Raw genomic sequence first — 15,300 nt, forward strand, 5'->3', positions numbered from 1 at the left:
CTGCTTTTCTTTTTACAGCTGAGAGTACAGGAGTGAACATTTTCACATGTAAGAGCAACGTGCTATGGAAGCCTCTTCAGTAGGAGGTTGGCATGACTTGGTTCCACTGATGTGGTCCCAAAGCAAACTGACTAGATGGGCAGACCAGCCACATGCCCTGCTAGCTCCGTGTGTGCCAGCATCCACCCTGTCTCTGCCAGGCCTTATCAGGATTATCAGGTTTGAAATTTTGCTAGGTCTCAGAAACAGTAAGAAAGTAGGCCAAGGATTTTAGAAAAATCAAAAATTTTAATCTTTACATATAACACGTCAAGACCCCCAATTGTCTTTGAAAAGGTTCCCCCCTCCCCCACCAAAATCTGTAGACCACAAGTCTTGGCCTACACTGACCTGATTTGTAAAACACCTTCCTCCGTGTACTTTTCCCTTCAGCCTCAGGCTCTTGGCTGGTTGCTCACAACAGAAGCAGCCCGGCTTTCCTCTGGGAGTACCAATTTGAAAGCCCACCAGCCCGTAAACCTAGAGTGTACTCGCCACACCTGGGTCACAGAACTTCATTCTCCCCAGCTCTCTAACCCAAGGACTCTACAGCCTTTGAGGCCCAACACCCAAGCTCTTCCTTGCAGAAGAGCTGAGATGCTAAGGAGACCATCTGGAGTGTCATAATAAGCCTTTGGGATTTGCTGAGCTCCCACACGCCTGTCTTCAACCACCTGGCCCACTTTCTTCAACCACATTCCACTTTGGAATGCGTGTCTTTAAGGCACCAAGTGATCTTAAGAATGGGGTCTGTTTTTGAATCCAGCAATCCAAGTTCCTATCTCGGTGGGACCTCAAAAAAAAAAGAAAAAAAAAGAAAAAGGATTGGCTCAGCTTCTAATATAAGGCCTGCCTTTTACACACCAGTTGTGTGTTAGTGACTGCTGAATGCCAGTCCACACCCCCTCAAACAGCTCACAGTCCCAAACAGGGTGCTCCTACAGGTCCCAGGGTCCTGTTAGTGGAAGAAAGGGAGCTCCAGGAAGTCTTCCTCTAGCCTTCATGACAGGAAGTAGTTAATCCTCTGAGAAATAGACTTGCAGCCCTGGGAAGAAAAGAGTTGTTCCTCCTTGGGGACATACACCATCATCTGGGCAATTTCATCCAGTGTCTCTTCTGTATACAGGAGCTCCTGGCTCAGGAAGGCATCCCGTGCACACAGCCTCACGTGATGGTACTCCAGTGGCAGGAAGGGGATGAAGTAGTCAATCAGGTTTTCCTTCACAAGACGGCTGTGGCCAAAGCCATTGTCTGAAATCAAGACCAAAGTTACATGGAGTCTGACCTAGGACTGAACTTAGCTGGAATTTAGAGGGGGGTAGGGGGTTGCTGTTTTCTTTTAAACAGGGGCTTGCTCAACCAGGCTGGAGTACAGTGGTGCGATCTGGGCTCCTTGCAGCCTCCACCTCCTGGGTTCAAGGGATCCTCCCATCTCAGCCTGTGAGTAACTGGGACCACAGGCACACACCACACCTGGCTGTTTTTTGTATTTTTTGTAGAGACAGGGTTTCACCATGTTGGCCACGCTGGTCTAGATCTCCTGGACTCAAGTTAGCTGCCCGCCTCAGCCTTCCAAAGTGCTGGGACTACAGGTGTGAGCCACCGCACCTGGCCCCAACTGGAGTTTTAAGGTGCCCCCAAACTGAAGGGCTGGGTGAGGTTGGATCTCTTCTCTCAACTCTAGGAGTGCTGTCTGCAGTATGTGTCAAGAACTCTACAGCTGTGTCTTCTTTAGGTAAAGTCTTGCAGTGAGACTCAGTCTCAGGCTTCAGAGACCACTGCGCCTGTTCTTGGGGCCAGTGCAAACTACTCTTCCAAGTATTTCCAGAAAAGGAGCTCAGGCACTTTTCTTGTGCCTACCCAAGGTTGACAATGTGAGATGATTATGGGCTGCCCTCTGTGTTCCCAAGTACCCTGTCTACCTCATAAACACACATTCCAACAAACAAATTAATTATCACCAGCTGTGGCTCTCACCAGAGGCATACTGAGTCACTTACTGACCTGTGGTCTCCACAATCTCCGCCTGGAGGTGGGGCTCCAGGTGTTCCATCGTAATTTCTTCCCGGGACCATCCAGCCTTGAGCAACTTTAGGACCACCTCATTGATTATATCGCCCCTGAGATTACTGAAAGAGACAAGAGCTTGTTAACCCATTTCTTTATATTTAGCTTCCATATGTTATCTCACTGCTGAAACCAACGCATTGGTGCCTGGAAGAATAGAGGCTGAGGGGCGTGGACCTCTCTCTTCCAGGAGACCTTGTCACAACCTCACAACCTAAAGGTCTGCACAGAAAAGACACTGTCCAGCTTTGCCACCCATTCTCTCTTGTTCCCTTTTGATGCACACTGAGACTGTGCTAAGTGCAGGGAGCATGAAGATGGTAAGATGTGGTTCTTTACTTCTGTGTGGTCTGAGGGGCATCCATGTATTCGGTTCCAGGACCGTGTGGCAAGCGCTAATGGAGGAGTGAGTGAGTTCTAAGGAGAAGGCTTCAGAGGGAGGACGAGGCTTCTGAGCAAATAAAGAACAATTAGTGACCATCAGACACTTGACAAGGAAGGGATGTGTCCAGGCCTGGGTGCGCCAGAGGAGCATAGGCATGAAAGGTTGGCCAAGGCTAGGGTGAGAGGGCCTTTGTCTGCCATGTACATGGACTTAAGCTTATGGACCATGGAGAAGGGATGGAAAGGAGGATTTAAGAATTACTTATGGAGGCACAATTGAAAAACCCTATAACTGATGGATGTGAGAAGTGAAAGGAGGTCATGAAACAACAAGTGTTAGCTTCAAGCTGCTTGCTGTCCCCCTTAACAGAGGTGGAACATGGAAGGGTAGAGATGAAAGCTTGATTTTACACACATTTGAGTGTTTTTTGCTTGCCTGTGATCTCTCTCAGGTTGTGCTATCACTGGGCAACTAGAATTACGGGTGTGAAGCACAGAAAGCAATTTGGGTTAGAGACAGGAGGGAGAAAGGGGATAGGGAGAGAAGAGCAACAGAGGGACAGAGGTGGTGGAGACGTGAACCTCCTCCGCCCTCCCCAGCCCAGGCGTACTTCTCCCCCACCTCACTGAGCTGTCCTCCCTCCCTGGGCTGCAGCCTCCGCCAGCTCCTGAAACCGAGGCCTTGCCCAGCTCCACATCAGTGCACTCGCACTTCCCTGTGCTTTCTCTCTCTTTGGAGACAGTCTCATTGTGTCACCCAGATTGGAGTACAGTCGTGTGATTTTGGTTCACCGCAGCCTCAACCTCCCCAGGCTCAGCTAATCCTCTCACCTCAACCTCCTAAGTAGCTGAGACTGCAGGTACATGCCACCCTACCCAGATTTTTTTTTTTTTTTTTTTTCTTGAGACGGAGTTTCACTCTTGTTGCCCAGGCTGGAGTGCAGTGGCATGATCTCAGTTCACAGCAGCCTCCGGGATTCAAGAGATTCTCCTGCCTCAGCCTCCCAAGTAGCTGGGATTACAGGCACGTGCCACAATGCCCAGCTAATTTTTGTATTTTTAGTAGAGACAGGGTTTCACCATGTTGGCCAGGCTGGTCTTGAACTCCTGCCCTCAGCTGATCTGCCCACCTCAGCCGATCTGCCCACCTCAGCCTCCCAAAGTGCTGGGATGACAGGCGTGCCTGGCGCTATTTAAAAAAATTTTTTGTAGAGACAAGGTCTCACTATGTTCCTCAGGCTGGTCTCGAACTCCTAGGCTCAAGTGTCTCGAACTACCTCAGCCTCCCTTGCATTTTCCTCAGGTCCAGTAGAATGAGGTAGGGTAAAGGACAGGGAAGGCAGGTGGCAGGTTAAGGAGTGGGGAACCAGTATCTCCATCTCTTTCCCTCCTTACCCGGCTCTGAAAGCTCCCATGACACCCACCAGTATATTAACTCACATCTTTGCTCATTCAGCCTGTGACCACACCCTGTTGTTCCACGGGGGCTCCTGGGGAGTGAGGGGAGCTGTGTGGTTCTCTCCCTCCCTGCCTCCACCATTGGGTAGAGGCTAAGGCTGGGCAGGCATCCTTCCCTGCCATGCAGGTAAGCCCGGACTGCCAAGTTGTCCAACTAGGTGCCTCATCGTAGGGGGAGGTGCCAATGTGTTTTTCACAACCAGAATTTACCAGGGGCTGAGAGCTCCCAGCTGGAGGAGCCCGGCAGGAACAAGGGCCAGCTGCAGTGCTTGCTCAAGGTCAGTTGGTCAGCCAGGCTTCCCCCCGAGAAGCAGCTCACAACACTCTTCCACTTGCCGACACCGCCGCTGCTGCAGGCAGGCCTTCCAGGCACATACCTGCGCACACAGGAGCAGCCACCGTTGCGTCAGCTGAGGCAAGAGCCTGCTGCCAGGGTGTTGGCCCATCCTGCATTCCCCCCAGGAGGCAGGTAGCACTGTTTACCTTGGCAGAGGCTGAAGGCAGGATCTGGGATGCCGTGAAACCCCACAGTGATACTCCCTCACCCCGGCCCAGGGGCACGGACTCCAGGGCCTTCTCCATCCTGTAAGGTGCTGATGCGGGTAAAGAGAGGTCCCATCACATGGGGCAGGAAGCTGGGCCTATTTATTTCTGTAACCCCAGTGCTTCACACATATCAGGCACACGGCCTTTAGCAAATAAAGGGACATCTCTGCACATGTGTCTGCACCAGCTCCACCCTTCTCAAGCTCTCCTGTTTTGTCTCACAGCCAAAGTCCCTTTTCTTCCACCACTTTACAGGCTTTCATCTCACCCACCGACCCATAACCTGGGGCCCCTCTCTATGCGCCACCCCTCCCGTCTTCAGGATCGCCACTCCAGCACCAGCATTCTACCTTCAGACAGACACTGTCTTCCCGGAGCACCTCAATTCCCTTCCACAGCCACCTGCGTCACTGGGAAGTCTGGAGGAGCCAGAAGGCACCTCTCTCAACCAGCCCTCTCCCCTGCCTCCAGCCCCTGCCAGCCTTATCCCTAAGACCCCAAAGGAAGGGGGCTTAAGGCCTCACCAGAGAGAGCTGGGGGTTACTGGTAACAAACCCCATGCTAACTGCTCTGTCTTTCCTAAAGAACAGACATAGACTCGATCATCTCTTTGAGCCTTAGTGTCCTCATTTATAAAGTAAGGAATGGACCAATCTAAGCTGTCCTCTCGTTAGTCAACAGGCAGCCAACAGACACTGGGGGCTGGGGCGCAAGGCCCACGACTCCACGAATAATTTCTATTTGTGTAGTTCTATAATTTTTCAAAGTCCTTTCTTTCCTTTTCCTGACAACAGCACAAAGGAAACAGGCTTTAATTACCCTAGTCACTTTACAGCTCCCATGAGAACAGGGCAGCAGCTCTGATCGCAGAGTTCCACGTTCCTGTCCCGCCGCGTGCGCCCATGCTTGCAGCCTTCTATACTTGGCAGAAGTGGGCGAAGTAATGTTACTTTTCTGATGCCCAGCCACCGGCCCCGATTCCCTGGCCCGGATGAAGGACAGGCTCTGAGCACCACATTCAACTCCCTGCTTCAGCTCCCACCTCCTCTCTCCTGCCACCAGGGGGAGGCCAGCAAAACCACTGGCGACTCACTTCAAATGGCAGGTTTAGGATTTATTTCAGATTTAAACTGCGGCTCTTCCTACAGTGTGACTTGGTCACTCTAGCAGTTTGAATCAGCTGTGCTTTTCTCTCATGCCCTAGAATCCTTATTACAAGGGATGATTAATTGAAGCTCATTATAGAGATCAAATCCAGAGACTCCAATATCAACACAGTGTCTCCTCCCAGCCATCGCCAGACTACCTGAGAACCTCAGAGGTTGAGAGGCTGCCGCCCTGGACAGCCTGGGGACACACTATGTCAGCCCAGCCCTCGGCTGGAGGGGGGGCCTCTGGCTCGTAAAGGCTGGGCACAGGCCCACACCAGAGCCACTAGAACCCAAGGCCACATCTTTTTAATCTGTCCTTTACATCCTTGTCAGTTACGCATCCTCCTCCCTGGAGCTCAAAGGCTCCTGGGAGACCTTCCCACCCTGCTGTGGCATGGAGGAGTCTGGCAGGCGGCTTTCCCGCAGGCCCCGCCCCATGCCGCCCACAATCACGTGGCCTCGGACAGTCCACCGAGGCTGGGTCACGGGGAGAAAGGCCAGGCGGCTGGTGAGGGGCTGGAGGGTGCTGCCATCGGGTCGACGGCCAAAATACTACAAAGGCTAACATTTGCCTAGAGACTGCAAGGTCACCGGGTCGCATTAAGCAATCATGGCCCAGGTGAGGTTTTCCAAGCTGAGAAGTGGGTGGGAGAGTCTGTGTGGCTCGCACCACCTGAAGCGGGGAGACCCCTGACGGGGAAAGGGAGGAGGAAGACACTCAGTGCAAGAGAGATCCCTGTGGAAGCGAAAGGGAGGCCCAAGGCTGGGTCACCACGCTTCGCTCCGTGCCGTGGGAAGGACTGGCTTCCACATCGGTGGTTCAGAGGGTCCCCTGACTCCCCAACCCAGGGCTCAAGGGGAGAAACCACAGAGCACCCAGGTGACTCCTCTGTTTGGGCTCATATGCATGTTGCAGCCTCCACCTGACTCCCTATAACAGGAGGAGGGGTGAGCCCGGCTGCCTCCGGAGGTGGGAAATAAATGGTACAGAACGTGGGGATAAAAACTAATTAGAAGAATGTACTGTCCTCACCTCCTGGTTCTGGGCACTCAAATCATGCAAGAGACCTCTCTCTTAAAAGTCACCCTGGGCGCCCCGCTCCCCTCCCACTTTGCAATGCATTCTAAGTCTCCACAGCTTCACCTACAGACCAGGAAGGGCTGCCCGCCACCACACAGAAATCCCAAGTCAGCAATGGTTTAAACCTGTTTCACTTTTTTTTTTTTTTTCCAGAGACAGAGTCTCTCTTGTTGCCCAGGTTAGAGTGCAATGGCATGGTCTCAGCTCACTGCAACCTCTGCCTCCCAGGTTCAAGTGATTCTCCTGCCTCAGCCTCCCTAGTAGCTGGGATTACAGGCGCCTGCCACTACACCCAGCTATTTTTTGTATTTTTAGTAGAGACAGGCTGGTCTCGAACTCCTGACCTCAGGTGATCCACCCGCCTCAGCCTCCCAAAGTGCTGGGATTACAGGCGTGAGTCACCGCACCTGGCCCGTTTCAGTTCTTCTTGTGAATCCACACTGAAACAAGATCTGCCCTCCACAGCTCACCCCTTCACCCCTCCACACTCCCCAAGCTAGGATGAAAATCAGCATCTCCCCACCAACTTCCCCATCCTCACAAAGTGCACCCTGCAGCTTGGGAAAACCCCCAGCAAGCAAGTGCTGGCCTGGGGAAGGCGAGGCCGGAGTGGAGTTGGGAAGGGAGCACTTGGTTTGACTCCTACCGAGGCTCGAGCTATTGTGAAGCCTTCGAATTGGGTCAACAAGGACCCAAACTCAACTTGTAACAGACGCAGGACTCCCCCAGTTGGAGCCTCTGCAAAAAGATGAGGTTGGACAAGTTATTTCTAAGTTGTCTTCCCGCAAAGACATGTCAACAAAAGCACAGGAACCGCAGTGCCGTGATTCAGTGACTGGGTCCGGCGTGGCAGTGTCACAACTGAACTACAGGTACTCAGAGGAAGCATGGGTTTCTCTCAACCTGTATGCCCTGGATTTTAAGCCAGTGATGACTTCTCATGATCGGAGCAGAAATAGACCTTCCAAGGCTGCAGGAAGAAACGGCCGTGTTAGACTTGATGGGAGACTATGCCGTTCTCTAACCAGGCTTGCCTTGGGAATTTGTTTCAAAAAATCTGTCACCCAGATTGGAGTGCAGTGGCCTGATCTCAGCTCACTGCAACCCCCACCTCCTGGGTTCAAGCGATTCTTCCACCTCAGCCTCCCGAGTAGCTGGGACCACACGTCACCACGCCCAGCTAATTTTTGTACTTTTTGTAGAGATGGGGTTTCGCTATGTTGCCCAGGCTGGTCTTGAACTCCTGGACTCAAGGGACCCGGCCACCTTGGCCTCCCAAAGTGCTGGGATTACAGGCGTGAGCCACCACAGCTGGCTGCTGCTTTCTGTACCAGAGTTTGTGCTGTTTTTTCTTGAGGAAAAGGTTCTGAACCTGGGAGCGTGTGGAAGCCTCCACTGCCAGCTAGTATCTTCCCCTCCCCCAGCCCTCCTGCCTACTGTTCCCCAGAACCCACCTGAGAAACAGAAAGATAGTCCATGTAAACTCGGCCCTGTGGCCCTCAGGGGCCCGGCGTTCTAAGTGTGGCTCAAGGACCTCCAGCAGCCCTGGGTGTAGCTTCTCGGCCTCATCGAAGATGAACAGGGTCTGGTGGCAGAGCTGCTGCGTCTCCCGGATCTGGCCCATCAGCTGCTCCTGCATGGGATATAGGGAGCAGCTGGGGAGCTGGCGACCCCTTCCACCTCTGGCCTTGAGGGCGTGGTTTTCCCCGGGCATGTGCAATGGACTCCTTGGGGCTGGGTTTCACCCCCTTGAACCTATCAAATCCAAGCTCTGGGGGAGGGCCTAGGACATTTGCATCTGACCAGCTCTCAGGTGATTCTCAAGCACCCTGAGGGTTGAAAGCTAAACAAGGTGAAGCCAGCCTGGGGACTAGGAGAGAGCCTAGAAAGGAGTGGGGAGAAGCCCTTCTGCCCTTGAGAAGGGGCCCCTGCTCCAGCCCTGCTCTCTCCTCTCCAGGACTAGGTCCCATCCCGGAGCTAATAATGTCCACACTGCCTGCAAAATTTCATTACTTCTACAACAAAAAAATCCAGGCGCAACTTCCCTGTTTAAGCTCGGGGTCTATTCCCAGGGGGTGGGTAGGAGTTGGGCTTTAACACAGGGGTGATGGGCAAGGAGAGGCTCGTGTGCCTAGAAGCAGTCACAGTCCCCTGCCCTGAACTCCCGGGTGCACAGCACCCACGGGCACCCTGGCTGGCCCGAGATCTCAGGGGGGAAGCCTGCTGAAGGACTCACTGGGCCCAACCAACGTCCGACTTCGCTCCTGCAAGGGGCTGTGGAGGGTTCTTTGTCCCAGGCAAGACAGTAAACCCTCAAGTGAAAAGATGGTTCTTTGCAATGTTCATCAAAATGGGCAGGGAATATATTATTCAGGCCCAGTTCCCACCCCAGAGCCCACACTCCTGTCTACTGGGTGCACCTGTGTGGGGGAAAGTGTGAGGTGTAGGGCTGTGCACATACCAGTTTTCAGAGCGGGGAAGCTGGGGCTGCAGCAGTTTTGCCACAGTCTAAGCCAAATAGTTCTTCCTGGAGAGGCCAGCTCAGCCTGCCCCTGCCCTCCAAAGCCATATGGAAACTGCCAGGAGACGTGGGCAGTCTCTGTCCTCAGACACTGACATAATCTTCCCAGGTGAACACATTCCAGATATCAGAACAGAAAGCCAAAGACAGGTGCAGTCATTTCTGTCAGGCTCTTCTGGTATGTTTTCAATACTACAGGGCTCAATTAGTAGAAGAAACCCAAACTGGCAGAACAGCCAAGGAAATTTCTGTCCATCCACTTGCTGTTATATAATAAGCTGATACAGGAAGACGTGGAAAATCATGTAAGATACGATAGGCCTGTTTTGTTTTTTTTTTTTGAGACGGAGTCTCACTCTGTTGTGTAGTGGCCGGATCTCAGCTCACTGCAAGCTCCGCCCCCCAGGTTCACGACATTCTCCTGCCTCAGCCTCCCCAGCAGCTGGGACTACAGGTGCCCGCCACCGCGCCCGGCTAATTTTTTGTATTTTTAGTAGAGACGGTTTCACCGTGTTAGCCAGGATGGTCTCGATCTTCTGACCTTGTGATCTGCCCACCTCAGCCTCCCAAAGTGTTGGGATTACAGGCGTGAGTCACTGTGCCCAGCCAATAGGCCTGTTTTTTAAAAAGGCAGGATATGCCACTCTCTGTCCAATGTAGTTACAATGACAAAGAGCCTGGGGAAACGTTCCGCACCAAAGGCAGCACATAAAATGATAACTCTCCTTAGTTGACAAGGGTGTGCCCATGTGGACAGTCCGATAGTTTTTGCTTTTCTCTGTTCTACACTGCCTGTGACATTTCAATACTTCTACAACAAAAATCGACATGCAGCGTCCCTGCTTAAGTGCAGCGTCCAGCCTCTTGAGTGTGACTGTTCGGGGGACAGAGCGGTGGGGGGTGTTTGGAACGCCAGTCTCCGCCAGATGCTCAGGGCCTCTGTGAGAAGTGGACCGAGTGAGTGGCTCTGTCACAGGTTCTGCCACCTGTCCCCACCTCCCCAGGCTTCTCCAGAGCCCACTTCCTTGCAAGGAAGGGCTGGCAGAAGGGTCTTCCTCCCAGCACAGAGGCCTCACCCGAGCCCTGGTCGGCCTCACCTTGTACAGGTCCACATATTTGCGGTGAGGAAAGTGGAACGTGGCGATGAACATCCTGACACAGTCACTCATCAGCCCATCCCGATACAGGTTCTCCACCAGCATCCGTGCCACGAAGTTCTTGCCTGTGCCAGACCAGCCGTGGAACGACAGAGCAAGGGCCTTGTCTGGCTGGGGCGTCTCTAAGTAGCCCCTCACTGTTCTTAGGACCAGCTGCCGGACCAAATGCTGGCCATGCAGCCGCACGTTCAGGTCCCACTCTAAGCCTAAGGACGAGAAAGAGGCAGTCACAGCAAAAGTCACACACAGGCGCATCCACCACAGCAGCCAACAGCCCAGAAATCAAGCAACTCTGAATCTCTCTCGGTTGGGATCAGTTACTCCTCCTGTTTGGCATAATAAGCAGCCAGAAGGCAGACTTTGTAGCAGAAGGGACGCAAGGACTACTTTCTTTCCTTTTTTTGAGATGAAGTCTTGCTCTGTCACCCAGGCTAGAGTGCAGTGGTGCAATCTCGGCTCCGCCTCCCTGGTTCAAGCGATTCTCCTGCCTCAGTCTCTGGAATGGCTGGGATTACAGGTGCCCACCACCATGGCCGGCTAACTTTTGTATTTTTAGTAGAGATGGGGTTCACCGTGTTGGCTAGGCTTTTCTGGAACTCCTGACCTCATGATCCGCCCGCCTCGTCCTCCCAAAGTGCTGGGATTACAGGCGTGAACCACCATGCGCAGCCTCAAGGACTACTTTTTGAAGAGTTTGGGAAATAAAGATGGGACTTAGGGAGAGAGAGGAATCACCCTTCCTGAAGATCCTGCACATACCCAGAACAGTTGGCACAGACCTGTCTAGGGAGGAATCCTGTCCCCCATGTCCTGAGGCTGCTCCCATCCCTTGGTTTCAGGGCTCCCTGTTTCATGCAGAAGCTTGATTTTATTCATTCTCATTCAATTCAGTCGACACTTGTTGAGAGCAGCTCCAGTGTGCAAAGCCCTCTGCTAGGCCTAACTTCCTCTCAGACATGAGGTTGTAGGATTTGGAGATGGGGCTACCAGGAGCCACAGTGGAGACAGGGAGGGTGTGCTGCCAGCTGTGGGTGAGCACTCCAAATCCAGGATCAATTGGTTGAACACCTCAAGCCAGCCCAGAGCGTGTATTCTGGAGCCTTGGGAGGTCAAGGTCTATGATAAAACATTGAGGGTATCACACATTGCTCCAAAAGTAGTAGTGACACAGAAGAACATTAACATTTGCCGCTTTTTTCTCTGTATTCAGAACTGGGCTAAGTGTTTTATATTTAGTCTTCACAATTCTGCAAGGCAGGCGTTATTATTCCCATTTAAAGTTGAAGAAACTGGCTGGACGAGGTGGCTCACGCCTGTAATCCCAGCACTTTGGGAGGCCGAGGTAGGTGGATCACCTGAGGTCAGGAGTTCAAGATCAGCCTGGTCAACGTGGCAAAACCCCATCTCTACTAAAAATACAAAAATGAGCCAAGCATGGTGGCCTGCGCCTATAATCCCAGCTACTTGGGAGGCTGAGGGAAGAGAATCGCTTGAACCTGGGAGGCGGAGGTTGCAGTAAGCCGAGATCGTGCCACCACACGCCAGCCTGGGTGACAGAGACTGACTTGGTCTCAAAATAAATAAATAAAAGAAATAAAATAAAATACAGCTGAGGAAACGGACACTTGGGAAGGACTCTGCCAGCAAGGAAGAGGCAAGACTAGGAATCCAGTGGAGGGGTCTCTGATTCCCCGGCCACAACAATTTGGATATCCAGGCCCTTGTCGAACAGGCATGTTGAGGGCAGAACGTAGTTGAGGGCAGAAAGTAACTCACTAATTGCCACCTAGGGTCTTATCCAAGTCAGCAGTGATCCAAATTCAGACTTCCTGACCTGTATATACTCCTATCTTCTGTCCTGAGCCAGACCGTGTCCCTAAAAACACTGCGTTATTGGCATTTTGGCCAATTAAGTGACCTAAATATCTAAGGTGGGCCTCATTTATGGAGACTAAAGGAGCTGGGATCAGAACTCTGGGTAAGAAATTGCTCCTGGGGAAAAGAGAGGAAGCTTTTGCAAATGTCTGAATAGGTTTCAGAACATGGGGCCAAAGATGACCTTGTGAGAGTGAAAATGCAAATCAACTGCAATATGCAAATCAAGTCACCCAAACTAATTAGAAAATACTGGTTGCCGGGTGCAGTGGCTCACACCTGTAATCTCAGCACTTTGGGAGGCTGAGGCAGGCAGATCACAAGGTCAGGAGTTCAAGACCAGTCTGGCCAACATGGTGAAACCACGTCTCTACTAAAAATACAGAAATTAGCCAGACGTGGTGGTGGGCACCTGTAATCCCAGCTACTCGGGAGGCTGAGGCAGGAAAATTGCTTGAACCCAGGAGGCGGAGAGTGCAGTGAGCTGAGATCACAGCACTGCACTCCAGTGTGGGTGCAAAGCAAGACTCTGTCTCAAAAAAAAAAAAAAAAAAAAAAAAAAAAAAAAAAAAAAAAAAAAGAGAAAGGGACACTTTTAATCACAACCCAGAATTTCTGATCAGTTCTCTCACTGGATAGTTCCAGCCCCTCTGAGAGGTCCCTGTTTCTGTTTGGAGTGAAACAAGGTGCTCTGGGCCTGACTCTCCTAGAGATCAAAGGAGATGTTGGATTATGAGTTAATCCCTTTGAAACTCTTGGCACAGTGCCTGGTATGTATAACAGATATTAGGTATTCTCTTCTCCTTGGAAACGCTCTCAGGGATGCAGGAGGACATGGTGGGGGTAGGTGACAAATGAGCAGAGGAAACCCTATTTAGACAGAGGACACACGGTGGTAATGATGGGCCTATTCCCTCCTCCCAGCTTAGCTGAGTGTGATGTGTTCCTGGCATTCCCATGGATCCTCAAGATCCACGAAACAGCTCAGTTTGCCTGGGCTATTAAGCTAGAGGCTAAAAAGGGGCTTCCCTGACTCAAGCATTTGGTACTCCTTCAAAACCTCAGACTGTGGCAGTTCCTGCTTGTGGGGAGGTTGGACAGGATGACGAAAGGTCCCTTGCATCTAACCATTTCCCCTGGACTGCGTCCCCTCCCCAGATCCCTAGTCCCTTGAAGCCATGCGGGGTCCAACCTGTAAAGTTGTTGGAGATTCTGCAATCCCCACCGGGGCAGCAGTCTTGGAAGCTGCAGTACCACGTGGTCAGGAGATCCAAGTACCGCTGGCCCAACAGGGGAAGGCGCCAGCCTGGAAAAGAAGAGCTGTGAGACCGAGAGGAGACCATCGGGCGCTCGACAGTGATGCGGCAACGTTGCCACACAATTTGTCAGGGACAGAGCGACACCCAGAACTCAGATTCCAACTCCCAGCCCCAGCTCAGCCCACTGTCGGTCCTCAAGCCCTGCGTCCAAAAGCAGCAAGGGAGACGGCAGTCACCAGGCATGTCCACAGCGGACGTTCCCTAGAGCTGTCAAGAGCAGCACCTTCGAATAACGCCAGGGTGGGCTGGGAGACGGCACAGGCGGTGCGAGCGAGTCTGGAAAGCGCGGGGATCAGGGGCGGCAGGGGACGGGGCAGCCGGGCCCCAGGGGGCGGCACCGGGGATGTGAGTGGGGCCGGGGCGGTGATGGGGCTCCCTGCTCCGCGGAGGCTGCCCCCGCCCACAGCCGGTACCGGCGGCTGAGCGGAGCAGAACTGCGGGCCCTGACGTCTCCCAGGGCAGGAGCGAGGCGACCACAGCCGCGCCCGGATCGCACTCTGCTCCGCAGCGAACGGCGGGCCGCGGGGACGGGGTCTTACCCAGGGGCCTCGCGGCTGCCTCCTCGTCCTCGTCACAGTCGTCGGGCCACACCTGGCAGCTGAAGAGCGTCCAGTACCGCTTGGAGAGGGCGCCGGCCGCCCTGAGCTGCTCCTGCAGGCGCTGGAAGCCCGGCCAGGCCCAGGCCGAGCCCGGGTCGTCGGTTCCCTCCCACGGCCTGGAGGTGCCGCGGGTTTCAGGCGCGCCCGGGAGCAGCAGCAGCAGCAGCAGCAACAGGAGAAAGAGCCAAAGCTGGCGCCACGAGCCGCGAAGCATGGCCGGCCCCAAGCTGCGGGACCCTCTGGCTGCCGGCCTAGCCAGGCTCCCTTAAGCCCGGGGCTGTCGGGCGGGGACTGCACTTCCGAGGCGGGAGTCAACCCGGGATTGGTGTTGCTCTGGCGACCGGCGGGCCGGGCTGAGTGCGCACTGGCAGCCTCCTTACACGTGACCCAGGCGGGAACCCGAAACCCTGGCGGGGGTCCTGAGAGGCAGTCCGGAGACTGACTTCAGGCTAGGTACAACTAACTGCCTTCCTGGAAGCAGTTTATTCTGGGTCGTGATTATGGTTGCAAAGGTGAAATCAGGCTTTGAAATGGCCACTGTCAATCACTCGGCTAGGACTTTCGGACGGACCTGGTGGCCCATCAGAGGCCTACCGAATAAGGACACTCCTGCTCTGCCTCGCGTTTGCAGATCAACTTCTCGCCAACCTGTTAGAGGAAGCCGGGAAACCGTCTCAGCCAGGACCGTTAGGCAGGCCAGGAGAGTCAGCTGAGTGAAGAGGCCCTGGAAACAAGGGCGCAGCTGGGTGCCTGTCTGGCCGAGGTTGCCCTGGCTCCTCCACAGAGGGAAATGAAACCGCAGCAAAACACCAGCAGGTTTCCACAGTTTGGGAGTCCACGAAAAGCAAGAGGAAGCTGATTGACGGGCCCCAGTCTGGAAGTGTTTGGATTTTGGAAACCCCCGAGTCACGGGTAAATCATAAGGCGTCATGTCAATGTAATTATATCTCATAAAAAGGTGAAGTACTGTGTGCACTTTCTTGACTAGGTTTGCAACTTTCAAGTGCTGGGACTGAGTAGCCCATCCGACACCACTGGCAAAAGACTACAGGGCCTCTTTCCCTCAGCGCTCTCTTCTCCATAGCGAGCAGCTTGGAACAAGG

At 53.4% G+C, this 15,300-nt stretch overlaps 1 protein-coding gene across 3 annotated transcripts; it reads right to left on the reverse strand.

Moving 5' to 3' along the window:
- Positions 1 to 268: 268 nt before the first annotated feature.
- Positions 269 to 14,519, reverse strand: TOR3A (torsin family 3 member A). 3 transcript variants are annotated; one of them, XM_007989346.3, is made up of 8 exons: positions 14,138 to 14,503; positions 13,472 to 13,585; positions 10,345 to 10,610; positions 8,181 to 8,359; positions 5,314 to 5,410; positions 4,432 to 4,541; positions 2,044 to 2,168; positions 269 to 1,290 (listed from the first exon to the last, which is right to left on the reverse strand). In XM_007989346.3, exons 1-8 carry the CDS (start codon positions 14,409 to 14,411, stop codon positions 1,040 to 1,042), a joined length of 1,416 nt encoding a protein of 471 aa, XP_007987537.2. In that variant the 5' UTR covers positions 14,412 to 14,503; the 3' UTR covers positions 269 to 1,039. The 3 variants fall into 3 exon arrangements, with proteins under 3 accessions (XP_007987537.2, XP_007987539.2, XP_007987538.2); XM_007989347.3 differs by lacking the exons at positions 269 to 1,290; positions 2,044 to 2,168 and adding an exon at positions 2,904 to 4,325 and having other exon boundaries at positions 14,138 to 14,519; XM_007989348.3 differs by lacking the exons at positions 4,432 to 4,541; positions 5,314 to 5,410 and having other exon boundaries at positions 14,138 to 14,499.
- Positions 14,520 to 15,300: the final 781 nt, after the last annotated feature.

Source organism: Chlorocebus sabaeus, chromosome 25 (assembly GCF_047675955.1).
Source record: "Chlorocebus sabaeus isolate Y175 chromosome 25, mChlSab1.0.hap1, whole genome shotgun sequence".
NCBI classification, from domain to species: Eukaryota; Metazoa; Chordata; class Mammalia; order Primates; family Cercopithecidae; genus Chlorocebus; species Chlorocebus sabaeus.

Coding starts and splice junctions, on each gene's coding strand:
- TOR3A (XM_007989346.3), bottom strand. CDS start 14,411: ATGCTTCGCGGCTCGTGGCGCCAGCTTTGGCTCTTTCTCCTGTTGCTG. Junction 13,586..14,137: donor GGCAGCCGCGAGGCCCCTGG/GTAAGACCCCGT, acceptor CTTCTTTTCCAG/GCTGGCGCCTTCCCCTGTTG. Junction 4,542..5,313: donor GGAGCTGTAAAGTGACTAGG/GTAATTAAAGCC, acceptor TACCCGCATCAG/CACCTTACAGGATGGAGAAG.